The sequence below is a fragment of the Tursiops truncatus genome, chromosome 16 (assembly GCF_011762595.2).
Source record: "Tursiops truncatus isolate mTurTru1 chromosome 16, mTurTru1.mat.Y, whole genome shotgun sequence".
Taxonomy (NCBI): Eukaryota; Metazoa; Chordata; class Mammalia; order Artiodactyla; family Delphinidae; genus Tursiops; species Tursiops truncatus.
Window position 1 is genome coordinate 31,128,949 of NC_047049.1, and position 19,428 is coordinate 31,148,376.

The 19,428-nt window shown below is 35.1% G+C and overlaps 1 protein-coding gene across 44 annotated transcripts in view; it reads right to left on the reverse strand.

Annotated features, from left to right (window-relative positions):
* Positions 1–19,428, reverse strand: part of ZNF518A (zinc finger protein 518A) — a 92,359-nt gene that overhangs the window by 33,954 nt on the left and 38,977 nt on the right. For 17 of the 44 annotated variants that reach the window (XM_073794143.1, XM_019939704.3, XM_033842483.2 and 14 more), the window contains 4 exons: positions 14,275–14,422; positions 11,492–11,543; positions 10,832–10,955; positions 4,109–10,690 (listed from right to left, as the gene is read on the reverse strand). The exons of 4 other annotated variants lie outside the window; for them this stretch is intronic. In XM_073794143.1, coding sequence (XP_073650244.1) covers positions 6,093–10,562 — 4,470 coding nt within the window. In that variant the 5' untranslated portion in view covers positions 10,563–10,690; positions 10,832–10,955; positions 11,492–11,543; positions 14,275–14,422 and the 3' untranslated portion in view covers positions 4,109–6,092. Of the gene's footprint in view, positions 1–4,108; positions 10,709–10,831; positions 10,956–11,491; positions 11,544–12,922; positions 13,001–14,274; positions 14,423–19,428 lie in introns of those variants that run through there. 23 more of the 44 variants (XR_002177210.3, XR_012326966.1, XR_002177217.3 and 20 more) reach the window with 10 other exon arrangements.

Genomic DNA, 19,428 nt, shown 5'->3' on the forward strand with positions numbered 1-19,428 from the left:
TTGACTAAACAAGGGTCATAAATATTTACTTCTGTATTTTCTACTACAAGATTTATAGTTTTTTCTTACATTTAGGTTTATACTCCCTTTTGAGTTAATTTTTGTGTATGTGGTGTGAGGAAGACTGTTTTTCTTCATTTTTATTTTCTGTCTGTACTTCATATTTCACAATTTCTATCTATCTTCAGGTTTGCTGATTCTTCTGCCAGTTCAAATCTACTGTTGAGCCTCTCTAGTAAATTTTTCACCTTGGTTATTGTATTTTTCAACTCAAGAATTTTCATTTCATTCTTTTTTTGTAATTTCTATCTTAATATTTTCCATTTGATGAGACATTGTCAGTATACTTTAATTCTTTAAATCTGGTTTCCTTTAGGTCTTTGAACCTATTTATAATAGCTGCTTAACATTTATCCTACATCTGGTACCCCTCAAAGGAAGTTTCTATTGCCTTTTTCCCTCATATGTCGCACTTTGCTGTTTCTTTGAATGTCTAATTTTATATTGAAAGCTGGACATTTTAGGTAACATATTGTAGGATCTCTGCATACTCCTCGCCCACTCTGGACTTGTTTTTAGTAATTTGGCTAAACTAATTCACCAAGTCTTTTTCCCCTCACAGTATGCACCCTCTGTTGTCACTGCTCAACTTGTTTCCCCCTCATTTTTATCTTTAAGCCTGACTTCCTAGGGGTTGCTTTCAAGTCAACACCACCTAGCAACCAGCCAGATTGATCAAAGGTTGTGCTTAAGCCCCCTGAATCAGTAAGAGATTTACACCCTTTACCATTGGATCTGTGACTTGGAGGCTGCTTTCACTGTTTAGGGAGTTTACAAGATTTGCCCTACATTCAGCAAGTGTTGCTCCTATGCGGTTGCAGCCTTGAGCATGCACACATTCTTTCTGATTACAAAGGACGTCTGCAGTTTTATTCAGACTTTCTCTCTCTCTCTCTCTCTCTCTCTCTCTCTCATCTTTAAGCTTCTCAGTGATATCTAGTGGTATCACCAGCAACTGTTAGCCTTCAGTAACTGCTAGATGATTGCTCTATTGTTTTCAACAATACTATAGGGTATAAATTGCTCCAGTCTGATCCAGATAAAGTCAGGCCCCAGACAGCCTGTTTACCAAATCTTTGAAGCTCACTCCAACCCTCCCCTGAACAGGACCCCTGTGCCTCTGTGCTATGGAGCAGGTTGTGGGGTGGCGGAATGTTGAGAAACTGGGTCTACATTGAATGCTCCCTGAATACTCCCTGTGGAACACCTGTGCTGGTGGCTGGGGAAGGCATAGGAGGAGACTAGAATGTGCCAAGGTTCACCAGCTGCTGAATGTACACACAATAGCTCTCCTGCCCCAAGAAAGCTGGGAGAGATGTATGCTGCCACATGACTGCCAATCCAACCAGAGCAGGTTAAGTCGCTTATAACAGAGCTGTGAGGGAAAGGGGGACTGCACAGTTCTGTAGCTGCCCTGTCCTGATTTTTATACTGCATGAATTAGGAATGGGGCAATGGGCACCACTACCCAGCCGCCACCACCTTATTCAATACAAGCCTTCTGTGGGGCACAAGAATGGAAAATGAGATCTTCTGAACAGCAGTATATTTAACCTTACACCCAGAAACACTGTATTTCTCCCAGTTAGGTTCTGTGGTTTTTCTTTTGGAAGCTTCACACAATTTTTACTTTGTGGCTCTTATTATAAATGGGTCTTCTTTTATTGCCTCCCAAATGATTACTCTTAAGTGTTCAGAAAACTATTTCTCAACGTACTCTCTTGGATTTTCAAAATACTGAAATAAAGTCATTTGCAAATAGTATTTTGGTCTCTCTCCAAGTTTTCATTTTGCTTTCCTACAATAACATAGCAATAAGTTATGAAATAATTGATGACAGTAGGCACCTATGTTTCACTACTTAATTGAAAGAGGCAATTTGAGTTGCAACCTGAATATAACCTTCACTTTTGGTTGAAGGACTCTAAATTACTAAGGAAGAATTCTTCTTTTAACATATTAAAAATGTTTCTACTAGGCATTAATATTTTTTATAAGTACATTCTTGGCATTGACTAAAATCATGATTTTCAAAATTGATGTACATTAACATTCCTCCTACATTACTCAAGTTTACACTATAATAATTTATGATGTTCACTTTTTAAAGAAAAAAGATTCTTAAACTTGGGGCATTTATTAACAGAAGTCATTTTAGACAGAGAAATAGTCAAAAAATAATTCAAATAAGATTATCAAACACCTCTTCCAAGATATTGGTTACTTCTTGTCTAGTTATTAAAGGAAGCATACTTAAAGCAATGAATACCCAAATCAACAAAGCTGATCCTATTTCAGCTCTCCATTATAGGGAAATTCTTTTGCAAATACTGCACTCTTAACTAACATCCCCCAGCAAGTTTTACCAGGTGAGATCCCCAAGGCACTTTGCTGAAAACAAAGATCGTAACAAATTGCTGTGACAAGGAACAGAGCCAACACCTCAACACAAATGGGACATATCCTAAGTAAGCAGATGTCAATGGTGAAAAGGAATCTTACTAAAAAGAAAAAATCTGAAGTGAGTTGCATGGAACTAATACAACATTCTGTTTTCAGCTAACCTCCATTTCCCCCCATCCTAAAGAATTCCTATTACTTTTTCTCACCAGTGATTTCAAGTCACTAAAAGAACTAGTATCTATTTCTCATCTAACCTGGACATAAATTCTCACAGCAACTGATCTCATTTTTAATCTCTCCATAAATTGCATTACCCTTAGCACACAAAAGACCTATCTACTTCACCCACTAATTATTTTCATTACCTTTACATTCACTTCACTTTCAAACAAATACATCTACCTTGGTTAACTGTATATACATACATTTTAGTTTTTATACTTGTAACTTTTATATAGCTGGTGTATATCACAAAAAAAAACGATATCAAACTTCTGTTTTGAATAAAAATCTCAATCTAAAAACCGATCTTTGAGAGAAAGCAAGGGTTGGTAAACCATTTGATGGGCCAAATTTGGCCCACTGACAGGTTTTTTTTAAACAAAGTTTTATTAAAATACAGGCAAATTCATTCATGTGTCATCTATGGCTGCTTCTGCATTATGACAAAGTAGTTAACAACAGAGACTAATGGCCTACAAAGCCTAAGTTATTTGTCTGACCCTTTACTGAAATACCTGACTCCTTAATGAAAACAAAAATTTTTATAAAAAACTATTAGAATTCAATCTGTGCTGAATGCTTAGTATTGAAATTATATTTCAAACTGTAAAAGTTGAACTATTATTTTAAGTGAATGACAAATAGTGAGGCCCATTTCAATGCAGAAGAACAAATAGGAAAAAATGAAAATCTCCTGACCCAGAAGTTGGATTGCAAAAATAACACTAACTCTTCCAGTTGTAATAAGAACTTCAAACTAATGAATATCATATTTTGGAAAGCCATCTTTAGCTAACTTTCAGCCAGAAGGAAAGAAAGGATAGAGGGTTTTATTTTCAGACTTTCTGCTCTGGCAATAAAGAGGCTCCAAGCAGGCTTTCCTCCTTCAGAATAACCTAGTTTAAAAAACAAAACAAAACAAAAAAACTCATAAAAGGTATCAACTAGAGTATCTGGGGCATGAAGCTTTTTAAAATAGCTTTTAAAACCTTAAGGCAAAAAGTATGTATCTTGACATTAGATTTTTTTTTTTTACTGGTATGGCTATTCTGAAATGTATTTTTATAGTGCTGCAAACATTGGCAAGACAGTTCCTTCTCTCTCCTCTATTCACAGAAGGTGATGCATCATAATAGATCTAACCATAACAGAGCAACATTTCAGTTTTACTGCCATTAGGGTACTGAAGAACATAAGCCTCTCTGTGGCTTTTCTTACCAGCATAGTTAAATTATAATATATGTTACCCTTCTCAAACAAAATCTCAAAATTTCACCTATAATTTCTGGGGAATAAAATCCCAAACTTCATTTTGCATTCACTAGCATTTAAAAAAAAAAAAAGAGCTTTGAAAACTAAGTATTTCCCACTAGAATAAAATTCCCATTTGACTTCATCATAGTAAAAAAAAATTATGTAAACACAAACTTAAGATAAATTTAATTGAAGAAGACATTCGTTACAGATTTTAACAATGCTTACCATTCTTTAAACACCATATACATTATTAATATATACCGTATATTTCCAATCAATTCCGTTCTTAGGCTCAATTTAAGAAACACAATTGTAACAGGTTTTATACAAAAAATACTTCACTTCTAAGAAAGTAGACAAACTGCACAAAAACAGTACATGTATAATGTGCATAGCAAGATAGCTTGAAGCATCTATGTATGGCTTTCTTTAAAATAAAATTATTGGGGGAGTGGGCCCATTTGGGACCTAATGTTACAGTTGACGTATGTAAACTGTTTCACATCTTTTAGGCACTTGCTAACAATAGTGTTCAATCCCTGAAAACTGAATTTATCAAAAAAAAGAAATTGTACATCTGAAATGAAAACCAAAAAAATAACATGGGTAAAGTCTTACATATTCCTTTTAAATTAAACGACAAGTTTTATTAGTGCATGCACAGAACTAAATTGAAAGAAAATAAACTTTTTATGTCAAAAACTTTCTGTGCAAAATTTACATAACTGAAAGGTACAAAAATATGTACAGGTTTTAAATTCTTTGTTATATACAGAAAAGGAGCCCTGAAGTTTTCAATCAATGAAAATGTCATAACACTAGTAGTAACAATGTAACAAAAATTATATAGTATGTAATTTTTTAATACAAGAACTCCATTGTCCAATGGTCCAACAAAATTTGATTCAAACTTACAAAGTGGGAAGTTTAAATTGATGATTCTGTTGTCACGAAAATATTCATTTTAAAACTCTACCTGTTGGGCATATCCCTTCGGAATCTGTCCTGAAGTGTTATGCACTGTCACTGAGTCCACTATTAATGCTTCTTCAATTTCCAACTGCAAACAATCAGTAATCTGCTTTGGGTTGTCAGTCATACTGAGAAGTTGCTAACAAAAATGGTTTGTCCCAATGTGGACATGTTCAGACACTAATAATAAACACAAAATTATGATTTGCTTTGCTAATCTTACTTCAAAATATTGTTTCTGAGGAATAATTTTTAATTTTCAAGAAAAGCCATTCCCTTGGAAGTGCTTCTATGTTTCACTCTTTTTAAAGGGATGGCAACCAAGAAAAAAATTGGCCACTTGGTTTATGAGGGGACAAACAATTTAAATCAAATAAACATAGTTCTGTGGAAGGGAATCACTGGGGAATATAACCAAATTCAAAAAAATGTTCAAGTTCTTTAAATGAACTTCAAACTAGACAAAGAGTTTAATTCTTCTCTCGAGATTGCCCATCTACTGCAACGCTTGAGAGCCATTTAGAAAAAGAAAATCACCTTGGAAGGGTGTTCCAATCAATGACATGTAACACAGCTTACAAGGAAAAAAGATCTGCTTGTCAAAAACTCTTATCAACCATCATATGAGGTGTAACTGTAGTGAGTTAAATGTACCCTCAAAGGAGCTTAACTACCTTCAAAAGAACTACATTTTGCAGATGTAGAGTAAGTTCTTTACCCAAGTTCTCTTAGAGTATCTTCACAAATGATGAGAAACTCCTTCAGTTCCATAATGAAAGAACTCTCAACCTCTTCAGGGGAGCTACAGTTATCAGAATCATAAGGCTGGTGGAAGAAGAGAGGGAATGGGGCTGTCACCTGTTACTCTCTACTAAGAGTCACTAAACTCGGAAAACTGTTTTATCAAAATTTTTAGCCCTAACTTCCCGAGAACACATTTTAAAAAATTAAATCAAGGTATATCTGTGCTGATTAGTTTCTTTCAAAACTTACATGTGCACTGACAGCATTTTCAAATATCACACTAAAACTTTTGTTCTTCCATGGAAATATAGTCAACTTTTAAATGTTTAACTTCAGGTACTATATTGAAGTAAAAAATGTCTGCATTAGTAATTCAACCCACTATTTTCTTCTAAGGTGATTTTACTTTTCTTTTCCTTGGTAATTACAGTAAATTATTCTAACATGTTCCAATCACGAGTAGCTTCCATTAAATGTCTCTGACCATGACCAGCCCAAGCATCCTGATTGTCAAATACTCTACCACAAAACCAACAGTTAAATTTAGCCTTCAGAACATTTTCAGAGGTAGTTTTCACAATCTGGTAATTGTTTTTGCTTGTCTTTTTGAGAGTTAATTTTAGCACAAATCTTTCTTTCACAGAACTAACAGGTTTAAATGTTTTGTGCCTCTTGGGAAAATCATCGTAAGTTGTTTTAGAAGGGTTATAACAAACTGGTTTCAGTAACGCACTGATAGTTCTTTTTGACAATGAAACCTTAAGTACACGTCCATTAAATTTAGCAATAGTTTTCATTACATTTGCTACTTCTGGGGCATCTGCATCAGGATGATTCAAAACTACAACTGGTTGGTTTCTCCTAGGACATTTCACAAGCTGTTTGGAACTGAAGGGGAAAAGCCGCAAAGTTCTGACTGAATCTTTTGAAAGCCTAGGTCTGCTGAATCCGAATGATTCATGGACATCTTCAGGCTTTGCTTTTTCTTTACACTTTCTGTGTAATGCTTTTTTTCTTGGAGGTTCTTGGTAACTATCCCTACACTTGCGTTTACAGTTTCTGTTTCTAGATACAAAGGAAGTTTCAGAATCTTTACTTCTTTCATGAGTTTTTATTCTTGAACATTTCTTTTTCGAAGTCTTTTTCTTACTGAAGTTTCTCTCAATTCTACAATTTGTTTTACACCGTAATACCCTGGCCTCTGAATGGTCAGTGATACCTATTGGTTCCTCGGAAGATTCTGGGCATGTTGCAGTAGAAGTTATCACAATTTCATTTGCTGGCATCATATCATCTAGTAATAAGGGTAAGGCATCTCTAGAAGATTCTGGCTCTTTCTGCTCTCCTCCTATAGTCTGATTAGATGGTATATTGTCTTTCTGCAATGAGGACGCAGAGTTGCTTACTGACAGATTATTAGCAGCAGTCACATTTAAAACAGGGTTAAAAATTTTCAGCAATATTTTTTGTGGTGTTCCTTCAGGTTTCTTTGGCTGTATATTTTTATAATAAGTACTATTCTGGACTAATTTAGACTTAAGCAGCTCAGTCTTATTTGGCATCACACACTTTAAAAAAACAGCTTGTTTGCCATCAGGCAAAAGAGTGTAAAGAGGTGGTTTTGGAAAAATCTTGTTCTGCTGTTTTACTGAATCTGAGATATTCAACTTAGTGCCCTGATGCTCAGATACTGTATTAGGAGCAGGAACACCTTTCACTGAAGAACTTGCTGGCGTTTTAATAATGTAAGGGCCTTTTAATGACAAAGTATTTTCTGAGCTACTTTTCATGCTCAAACAGCTGCCAATGCTGGAACAAAGTGCAGGGGTTAGACAATTACTGTTTGGTTCTACTTTTAAAAAAGGTGTTCTGCAAGGCTCCTTACTTGTAGTTCCACAAGCTTGAGCATTCTCAGTTTTGACAGCAGAAACACCTTCAAGTTTCCCATTATTAAATGTTAAAATCATCCCAGGTTTCTTGTTTAAAAGGAGAGAGGCAGGGACACCTTGTGTATTAACCAATGGAAGTGGTCTTCCTGAAACATGTAATGTAGGCTTGTTAGCAACGTGCAATGGTACAAAAAAGCCTTTTGGAGTCTGAACAAAGATAGCCTTTTTTGGTTCTGAATTTACAAGTGGACTCTGCACATACAAAGAACCTACATTTTGCGTAGTGGCTCGTAGTTTGTCTTTTACAAGCTGCTGTGTAATTATTGCATCTGACTGAGTCTTAAGTAATGTGCCAAAACCAGAAATTCTAGGAGTCTTCTCTGAATCTCTCACATCTTGTGACATTGACAACATTTGTTTTTCTTTTCCACTAAATTTTAAATTCAGATAATTTGTAGCCACATTAATCCCCATATTACCAGATGGAATTGGAAAGAAGCCTTGTACTTTCAAGTCTTTTGAAGATTCAACTATTTTGTCTTCTCCCTCATGTTTCTGAAATGACTGGTCACAATGAAGCGGCAGGTCTTTATCTGGAGTGTTACTAGAGTCTTGTTTTACATCAGGTTTTGCTTTTAATACATCTTGAAGTAACTGGTTTATTTCAGGTGGCAAAAGTTCTGACGCCTGTTGGCTCTGGAGAGAGAAAACAGATGTAATTCTAGGCATCATAGGTGATTCAACACTAGAAACGTCATCCCATTTAGGCTTTTCAGTCATGCTCTCTAAATTCTGATTTTCATTAGTGTATAGGTTCTGCCCATCAATGTTTTGTCCTTTTTCTAAAACACACTGTTCTTCAATTTCAGCTTGTGCTTTTGAAGTTCCATCTTTAGTATTTAAATGACTAATAGATGCTAACAGGCTATCTGGGTTTGAGCTCTCCTTCCTCACTAGTGATAAAACTGACTCACTTATTGGCTGTTGAACTGCTGTCTTGCTTGATGAAGATTCTCTTTGAGGGTTTTCACACACTGCTGTCCCTGAAAACCTATGACGTTTATTAGAATTATTCACTTTTGAGTAATTATGAAAAGGTAATGATCCTTGGTTGGAAGAGTCAACAGGTAACTCAGAGTTGACATAATTAATGCAATAGTTATGCATATCTCCACTGTTGTATGAGTTTGGTTTGGTAGTACAGGTGACTTTATCTTGACTTTTAATGGCACTACCTGATACCTCAGGGTGACACTGAGTAATATGACTTCCCCATAAGTCAACATTCTCTCTCGTTTCTACTTTTGTGGTCAAATTCACCGATGCTGTGCTCAATTCTGATGTTACTGGCAAAGGAGAAACACTTTTTCCATCATCCATTGTTGGAAGCATATTACTTGTTTGAGATAGCAAAGCCATTTCTTTTTCTGAAGTTACCTTCCCTGAAAGTATAGGAGATGAAGATGAAAATGGAGTAGCTGCTTTCATGTAAACTGTGTCATTTAACTCAGTTGTTACTCCTGTTAAAAATGCAGTAGTGTCCAAAGTCTGGGGTTGCAAAATTGCAGTATTGTCCCTTACAGCACCTGACTGTGAGCCTGGTGAATATAAATTCTGTTTACTGGTAGGCAACAGTTTTATTACAATATGTTGTTTTCCATCCACCATCTTAAAGCCCATAAACTTAGCACTGTAGTTAGCAGGAATTGTTATTCTATTATTTTTTACCATTAACACTGTAGGTCCTTGTACAGCAGTCTTCAAGAAACCTGAAGTAGAATTTGATCCCTCTTCAGCTCCGTTACATTGCCCAGTGGACAGAAGAGTTGGCTTTTCTGACTCTGACTCAGCAGGTTTATCATTATTCTCACAGTATAGTCTTTCATCCTTTTCTTCATTTATATGTTCCTGAACAAGATGGCTCTGGTCTTCAGATTTAGCCTGTGTTTTGTTCACTTTTTTAAGCACTTGAGTGTTTCTTTCTATACTTCTGTCACTTCCATTGTTGATTTTCTTACGTTTCCAGAATGTCTTCCTTGATGCACCTATTTTATATCTTTTCAATATTAGTTTAAGTCCTGCTGAAGTCTTTGCCATCCTTTTTTCATATTTGTCTTTTTCCAGTTTTTCTTTCGCATATAAATGTTCTTTGTGCAAAGTTATAACATGTCTTACAAGGTGCTCTCTCCTGGTAGCACCATAGCTACAATATTGACAAGTGAAGGGAAACGTACCAGAATGAATATGAAGGTGCTTCTGAAGCTCTCCTTTGGTTAAACATATATAATGGCATTTACCACATCTATAAAGGATTTCGTTATGTCTATGTATGTGCTGAACAAATGTGCCAACATCCTGGGTGGAGAATTCACACTTTTCACATTGAAAATTACCATTTACACAATGTGTGGATGAAAAATGCTTTGTCAAGTCTAATAAAGTATATAAATTCTCATTGTTACAAATGTCACATTTTACTAAAGTAATTCTATGGGTTCGTCTATGTTGTTTGAATACCTGGAAGTCGTTTGCTGAAAAACTGCACATTTCACAAGGATATGAAGGTAATTCACCACGGTGCCACATTTGGAAGTGTTTCTGCAAATCATTTGGGCTATACCGAGTACTATCTCGGCACTTCAAACAGTTGAAGTTGAGTATTTTTGCAGACATTTTTATACCTTCTTCTTCAACTCTCTCAGACTTATGGAGTAACATACACTCCTCTACACAGCTTACAGTCTTTATACCGATAGATTTTCTTGCAGTCTGTGGTTTATGCTGAAATAATTTTCTGTATTTGTCAACTTCATGTTTCAATAGGACCTCATTTGGAATATTTATCTTCGGCAAAACAATTTTCACATTTTTTAGTTCATAATGAAAACTACTTTCTGAAATTTTTGGTTTAAGTACTGATCTGATAGTATCAACTCTCTCATTTTTCACATCATAATCTCTTTTTAAAGTATTCTGTTTTTCATCAAAAAATAAATGTTTCTGTTCAGATGGCATGATTTAACCAAAAATATCCCAATTTCTTTTTTTCCTGCAAACTCTTGAAGTTACTTGTAATTTGAACAGGAAACAATACTGTGCCGAGACATCTTCAAAATACCAGGACTTTTCCCACATTAACTCACCTAAAATCAAACAAAGAACTGAAATTTTCATCACAGAAGTATCAGTAAAATTCATATTTTAAGTTTATTTTGGCACAAAGCAAGAATGTTGATCAAACAAAAGACAGAAAAGACCTATTTAGTATTTTAAGAACAGCTTACCAAGAAGTAATAGTCTGAAGTAGAAATGACACTAATCTGGATCTCAGGAAATACAAGCTTTACTTCCAGCTCTGCTCTGTAACACTGGGTAAGGTTTGACTTCTCTGCACCTCAGTTTCCTCATCTAAAGAAAACCACAATTGGATATGCACCTTTAAGCTCTAAGATTTTATATAAAGTTGATACTACAGTTTTTAAACAGGATTTTAAAAATCTCAACAAGAGAGCCCTATAAACTTAAGTTCCACTGACACACATGGTTCCAATTGTACATATATACCATTAACTTTCTCAATTACTTAGTTGACCCTATAGCTATTACCTTGTGAAAATTTCAACAGACTTCTCTGCAGATTTTCTACTTCCCTAGTGCCTCAGGGATAATTTACGTTTAAAATAAAAGTTTCATTCACCTAAACAACAATAACAAAAAGACATTGCCTGCTGTCTCAAGTTAGCATTAATAACTGGTAAAAAAAAGAAGAAATTAAAAGGAGTAACACATTTCCCTGGGGTACTCCTAAGTCTAGCTACTACTTCTGATTCCCTACCATTTTGGCTTTTTTTGTCCCTAGAACTAAGTCAGGTGGCAGCAAGGCAAGCCCTTGGCAGATTAGAATGTACCCATTACTAGCTGCCTCCATTAATTCAAACACTTACTGGTTTGTGTTACTCTAGACAAGTTTCAATCTCTGTGTTTTAGTTTCTTCATCTATAAAATGAAAAAAAAAAATTAGTATTTCCCCTACCCCTTTCACAGGGTTGTTGTAAAGATTAAATGAGGACACATAAGTAACAGAATTCTGTAAAGTACTATATAAACTGTAGCTACCACCATTACTGTATGTGATCACCATGTATGAGACATTATGATTCAAGGTGCAGAGGAACAGAAAACAGTAGAGTTAAAAAGATGTGACAGGGACTTCCCTGGCTGTCCAGTGGTTAAGACTCCATGCTTCCACTGCAGGGGGTGCGGGTCTGATCCCTAGTTGGGGAACTAGGATCCTACATGCCACACAGCAGGGCCAAAAAAAAAAAAAAAAAAGGATGTGACAATATATTGCTGAGAATGGAATCTGACTACTGAAGGTTCAGTAGCAAATATATCAAGCAGTACTACATTTTCTTACTTTCATGGTCTTAAATATGTATATGAGTAATAGATATAATTAGGTAAGCTAAAAAAATAAAGTATAAATCACATTAAGCTTCATCCATGTCTATCCAAAGGTCTCACCTCTAAACTTCAATTAATCTAAGTAACTAGGAACTTCACTGTTTTAAAAATCCCTTCTGAGAGAATAAAATTAAAAGTTAAATTACTTTACATTACTACTAAGAGGCCCTTTGAATATTTCTCAAACTTAAAACTTTTGGTTGGGTCTAAAAAACACCTTCAATATTTTTCAAATATATATATGCTGACTTGAAAATAAATTCATTAGAAGGGTATGAGTTTACTGACAAAAAATTTTTTTACATACCATGCCTAATACAGTAAAAAAAATATTAAATTTTTTACTATATTATTTAAAGCTAAATGTAAAGACTTTTTCTTCAAAAGTAAGAATAATAATAAATGGCTGGAAAAAGTTCAATGATACCTGGTGGATACTTCACACCAACTGAGAAGATTCTCTACAGAGTAACACATTCTCAACAGTGAGTGACAAGCATCATGGTCATCTATGGAGTTTACACCATACCAGAATCTGAGGGTGGGGCTCAAATATGTGAAACTTTTAAAGCACATTAAGTAATGATTCTTCCACATTTGGATACCATACTGTGGTCACTCCAGACTATCCATACCCAAGCTTTTGTATTTCTATATATAATCAAGAGAAGTCTGTATCATAGGTTTCATTACAAAAGGCAAATTGCTTCTTATAGTAATATTATGTTTCCAAAAATGTATAATGCTAAAAAATTACATATTTTGATAATATTTCTAAATATCATCAACTTCATTTCAAAATACCTATATAATTTAAAATTTTTCTTAGAAGAAAACACATATCCCAAAGTTTGACAACCAGTGTGATTTAAATAACTTCATCAACTAATACTTACTAAAAAAATACCTACTATGAATGTGTTGCATTTTGATGAGTGCTATGGAGAGATGCAAAAACATGGTCCCTACCCTTAACTGCAGCTCGCAATCTAAAGGAAGAGGCAGGACAAATAAGTTAATATACTGCTTATTCAGAGTTGATCATCCAGCAACCTTAAGCTTCTAATACAAAAAAATAGAAAATAGTTAAGTAGGATGCATGGCAGCCAAAACAGACGCCACAGAGTTCACCCATTAGTGTACATGCCCCTTCCTCACATACAAAACAATGCTGAAGGGCTTCCCTGGTGGCGCAGTGGTTGAGAGTCCGCCTGCCGATGCAGGGGACACGGGTTCGTGCCCCGGTCCTGGAAGATCGCACATGCCGCAAAGCGGCAGGGCCCGTAAGCCATGGCCGCTGAGCCTGCACGTCCGGAGCCTGTGCTCCACAACCGGAGAGGCCACAACACTGAGAGGCCCGTGTACCGCAAAAAAAAAAAAAAAAACAATGCTGAAAAAAGAGACCACCTCATTAAGAAATCCACTTAGCTTTTACTTAAGTCTGATAACTGCTAATTAACTGATGTTGAATGTCATTATTTTTTATATTTAATGTATGGCATATATAATGAAGCTTTAAGAGAGTTTGTGCATTTTAGGTATTTTGGGGTTTATTTGCCCTCAAATTTTAAGTTTGGAGAATGTGTTTTATTTTTTTCAACCTGTTTTATGTGGAAGCAATCAAAGATGACACCTGGTAGCAAATTATACTACGGCTGCCATCTATGGGGGGGAAAAAATGTGTTCCATTAAAAAAAAAAAAAGGAAAGAAATTTTATTACAATTTTAATCTTCCAACCTATTAGCTAATGCTATTTTCACTACAGACCAATCTCTACACCCCACCAACAAGGATTACTGATTTTAAATCTCCTACTTAAATTACTGCCTTACATATATGTATTATTATCTCATAAGACTTGAACAACATCTCATCAAGCCTTAAAATAATACTATTTGTTTAAAGTATGACTGGCCCTTTAAAGTAACCCAGAGTTTGCTGCATCAAGATAGCAACTCAAGCCATTTGATTTTCTCCCTCTCCCAACTGAAACACAAACCAAAAAATATAATTAAAACAAATCCTACAAAATGGCAAGAAACTAAAACACATTCCACAGCTATGCCACAAGGTGTTTGGAAAGAAAAGGTCCAGAGAGAGAAGAGTGAAAACAAATGCTGATCAAGCAGCACTTTTAAAGCACCACTTTTAAAGAGGAAGCACACTAGGAGACGTTCATTCAACCAATATTCAATGAGTATCTATCTATTACGCCCTAAGTAAAAAAGTAACAAGTCCACCCACTCCCTCTCCTAAACATACCTTGTGAGAGAAGTGAGGGCTTGAGAGGAAGCTTGTGTGAAGCCCTTTGGGGTGACAGAAGGCTCAGGCTGAGGTATGGGAAGAGAATGAATCCAGGGCTTTGAGCTGGGTCCAGAGACCAGACACAGTTGGGGGTTGCTAGCACCAGCTGTCAGGAGAGATGTAAAGAAGACATCATTTCTGAACAAAGATACATCTTCCTAAATCCATGGCCATCTTGTTCTGTTTAAGAGTGCTGCCTTTTCTCAATGTAAGTAAATTACTAACTCTAAGCTGTCAGAAGAAAATTACATTAACTTTCTCCACTTCATCTAACCAACTACGAAAATCTTGGTTTATTCTCCAACAATACATCTCAACTCCCAATGCCATCAAAAAAGATAAGCAGGCAGAAACATCACTGGATGCAGCAGCTCAAAAAAGGGAAAATAATCTGAACACTCAGAGAAACCTCTCACCCATTCTCTCAACCAGCAGTGAAAACGAATAACTACAATGAAAGTTACTGGAGGAAAACGGAGAAAGCTTAAAAAAAAAAAATCAAGTAGTGATTGGCAATGTCACTAAGACCTGAGCTAGTATACTGAGAAAAACAAAAAACAAAAATAAAACATACTGCCGGGCTTCCCTGGTGGCGCAGTGGTTGAGAGTCCGCCTGCCGATGCAGGGGACACGGGTTCGTGCCCCGATCCGGGAAGATCCCACGTGCCGCGGAGCGGCTGGGCTTGTGAGCCATGGCCACTGAGCCTGAGCGTCCGGAGCCTGTGCTCCGCAACGGGCTAGGCCACAACAGTGAGAGGCCCCCACACAGCAAAAAAAAAACAAAAAACAAAAAAAACACATACTGCCATGAAAGGGAGAACAAAGTAGATGGGGGAGAAATAATGGTTTTGAAAACAGGAGAAAAAAATTACATGGAGTTGTTGCTTTTTTTGTTTTAAAGCCTTGAATTTTCAAAATCAAAGGCTCCCCAAAATGCCAGGCAAGATTATTAGTGGGAAAATATAAAACTCATTATCTAAACTTATCCTAGTAAAATGTTTGAATTAAAAAATAAAAATGAAATTTTACCAAAAAAGAGTGGAATGGGAATTACCTGAAAAGATATTCACAGCACCAACTTTAATCAGACATCAATATTAATCAGACATTTTACTCACAATTCGAAACACTAGAAGACAATGAAATAACATTTATAGAGTTCTGAGGGAAAATAATTAACCCAAGAATTAATTCTATACCGAGGAAAACTCTCATATGGGAGGGAAAAACACAATTTTAGATATGCAAAGATTCAGAGAATATACTACATATGCACTGTTTCTAGGAAAATTTTTAATACTTCAGCAAAAACCAAATTTCAGTCAGAAAAAAAAAAGAACTAAAAAAAATAATGTGATATAAAAGAAATATCTGTCAATAATAACATCTACAAAAGAGAAATAAATGTAAATATTTTGTAAACACAGTTAAGAAAGCAGAAAAGACTGGAGAATAGGAACATCTGCAAAATGACAAATATATAAGAAGCCCTTACAGAAAAATTAACGATGGGAAACAGAAGAGGTGACAATAGCAACAAAATTCTAGATACTGGAAAGGAGATAAGTAGTAAATGACCTTGCAGACTCAAGAAAACAATCCCAGGCAGACAGTGCAAACTAAGAACTAACCCATTTTATACTCTGAATCTTCAAAAGACTTAGGAACTGGCAGCACCAAGTCACTCTGAAATGGGAAGAAGAAAGGAGGAGGAAGATAAAAAAGAGAGAATTTTGGAGAAAGCTGCTTGAGTTTTGGTTAGATGCTAAGATTCTCTTCCCCACTCCATCAAGCTAGGTTACTGCTGTTCCCCAACCACAGCAGAAGTCTGGAGGTTATTCTCTGCAGAAAGTAAAACAGAATCTTTGAAATACAGGATACCAGACACAGCTGAGAAAGTGGGTACCACACCAAAAAGAAGAGGATTAAATGACCATATACATATGAGACACAAACCCCATGCCATGCCCCAATTGGCTCCTAGGCTAAAACAGGGCTACTAAAAATGTGGTTTGCTGATGATCCATGAACCATTTGTCACCAGTCCATGACAAGATTTGTACAGAAACTGAGTAAGCATTTAGAAACTGTAACAGCACTTTCACAGTGTTAAGTTTATGTCTGTTGAATCCAACAATAAAAATTTGGGCTTGTTTTGCATGCTTTCTTTTTAAAATTTCATTTTCTTTTTTGTTTTTTACCATGCTAAAAATCATTTTATTTTTCGTTCGATAAACATTGTGCATGGATTTCCTATAAAATTTCATTTTCTAGAAATAAAGGCACTACAACATACTAATGATGGGAATGTAAGCTGACAGAACTTTCATAAAAAACAGTTTGTAAAATATATGTATTTATTATAAATATTATAATAATTTTTATAAAGTAATATAAATATAAACATATCTACATCTACATATATGCTGGGGGAGAAAGTACATTAACTTCCAATTCACTCCTAGAAATCTATCCTAAAGGTAATAATCAGATGTTCACAGAAGCACTGTTTACAAAATCACAAAATTAAAAATAACTAAAAGCCCAGCGATAAATACGGTATTTCTATTCAATGGAATATTCTTCAATTTTAAAAGCAACATTGTAAACCCACATTTATTAACAAGAAGAGATCCAAGACACATTAAGTGAAAAAAACAGAACTCAAACAGTAGACATGTTAGGATTTAATTTGTTCAACTATTAGATGGGTAGAAAATAGATGGATAAACAGACACATGGTCCCCTACAAACTCTCAGTAAGAAGTCAAGAACATACACACAAAAAATGTTTATAGTGATTACTGGTTATCCTTAGGTCAGTGTTTCTTAAAATGTTATCCTTGGATTACTATGACCTCCACACTGGCATACTTCCTTATCATAGCACAAGCAAATAGCTTACATTTGGATGTAACAAGAATGACAATCTCTTTGTCCCTAGACCACACTATTATGAAGCTTTATCAAAAAAAGTGGCATGAATCCATGAAACTTTTGTAATTCTCAAACAAAGCAACTGACTTTGTGGTAAACCAACTAAGCTTTTCCTGAACAAACTCAAAATAGTAAACTTGACACCAGTACAAAATTGAAGAATGTTGACACTAAAGGTGGACAAGAAATTAAAACAAAATAGGTATTATTCAACGCTGTCCTCCCCTTATCAACACACAGGTACCCAATTACACTGTAACAGCTACAAAGCTAATGGCAAACATAATACTCAGAGAATGAAGAACTATGCTATTAGATGTCACTATACCTCATAAATTCATGCTATGAAGAGAAATTTTTTAATTTAACAATTAATTTGAAAGCCATGAGGTTATTTAAAAAGTAAGTAAAAAGAGAGTTGGCACCACCAGAATAGCAGTTATGTATGCACTGCTGTTAAACAAATAAAAAGTTGTATGTATTTTATACAGAAAACAAATAGTATTCAACTAATAATACGATTCCTGATCTTGGTACATTGTTAAAAGAAAGAATAAAAATTGTAACATCAATCTAAATTTGACTTTTTTTTTCTATACACTATATAAAGAAATAAATAGCAAGTATAATGTTGAACTGTTTTTGCAGTAGTTAAGCATATAATTCTTTAATAAAGTACTGGCTTTGATCTGACAAAATTGTATTTATTCTTATTTTCTTTTCTAGTGTTCTCATTAAGTTTTGGTATTGGTATTATGAAGAATTTGTAAAATGAACTGGGGTACCTTCCATCATTTAATCTGCTCTTGAACAGTTCACTGAACATGAGACTTGCCTGCTCTTTAAAATTACACAGACTGCACCAACACACCATATGGGTCTGGTACCTCTTTAAATTTTAGACTTACAATCTTTGTAAGTTCTTCTACGGTTTCTGGGATCTTTGGGTTTTCTACTGCTTAAATCACTTTTGGCAATTTATGTTTTCCTTGAAAAAAAAAAGCAATTTCCTTCACATTTTCTAAGTATACCTCCATAAACCTTACTTTTAACAATCTATCCTACAGAAATAAAAGCACAACATAGAGATATGTATCAGTAGCACTTAAATGTCCACGAATAGGAAAATGATTAAGTAAATTATGGAATATCCACATGAAAACAATATAAAGAAAGAGGTATATGTATTGAATTGCCTTGGAAAGATATTTATTGTGAAATTTTTTTAGTTTTCAAAAAAGGAAGTTGCAGACTAAGGCATGTAATATATTTTTAAATTAGCAGGAAAGAGCCTTGTTTTTATGTCAGAAGCAAAGATCCTATGAGTACATGTTTGTACATAGACAAATTTATAGATATCCTTCAAACTACTGATAACAGGTTAATTTATTTTAAAGGAATGACAGCATGGCACAGCAAAAACAAAATAAAATAAAACAAAAACAAAAAACCAAACAAACCAAAACAACAGGGAAAGAATCATCAGATCTCATAAGAACCTTGACTGAAACCAAGAAGGCAATGTCACTACCACAAGTCTTTACTGAGGCCTGCCTGTATATTCCTGCCCTTGAATTCTAGGAAATTCTGTATCCTTAACATAATTCCCCCTTTTCAGCTAACATTAGCTTAAACTAGCTTAAGCTAGTTTTATTACTTGTAACCAAAGTTTCTTTCTTTTTGTTTTTTTTTAATTGGAGTATAATTGCTTTACAATGTTTTGTTAATTTCTGCTGTACAAGGAAGTGAATCAGCTATATGTATACATATATCCCCTCACTCTTGGACCTCCCTCCCATTCCCCATCCCACCCAGCTAGGTCATCACAGAGCACCCAGCTGAGCTGCCTGTGCTATACCACAGGTTCCCACTAGCTATCTATTTTACACATGGTAGTGTATTTATGTCAAATCTAATCTCCCAATTCATCCCACCCTTCCCTTCCCTCCCTGTGTCAACACGTCTGTTCTCTACGTCTGCATCACTGACATTAAGTTAATAGATCAATGTTGACTGTGTTTATTTCACAGAAAGGAAGGTTTTGTGATGATCCTTTAAAGAGTTAAACGACTTAAACATGTAAGAAATGAGGAAAGGTTATCTAGACTAGAAAAAAAGAAATATTAGAAGAACTGCAGGATCTAGATCACAGACAGAATGGCAAGGTTAAGTAAG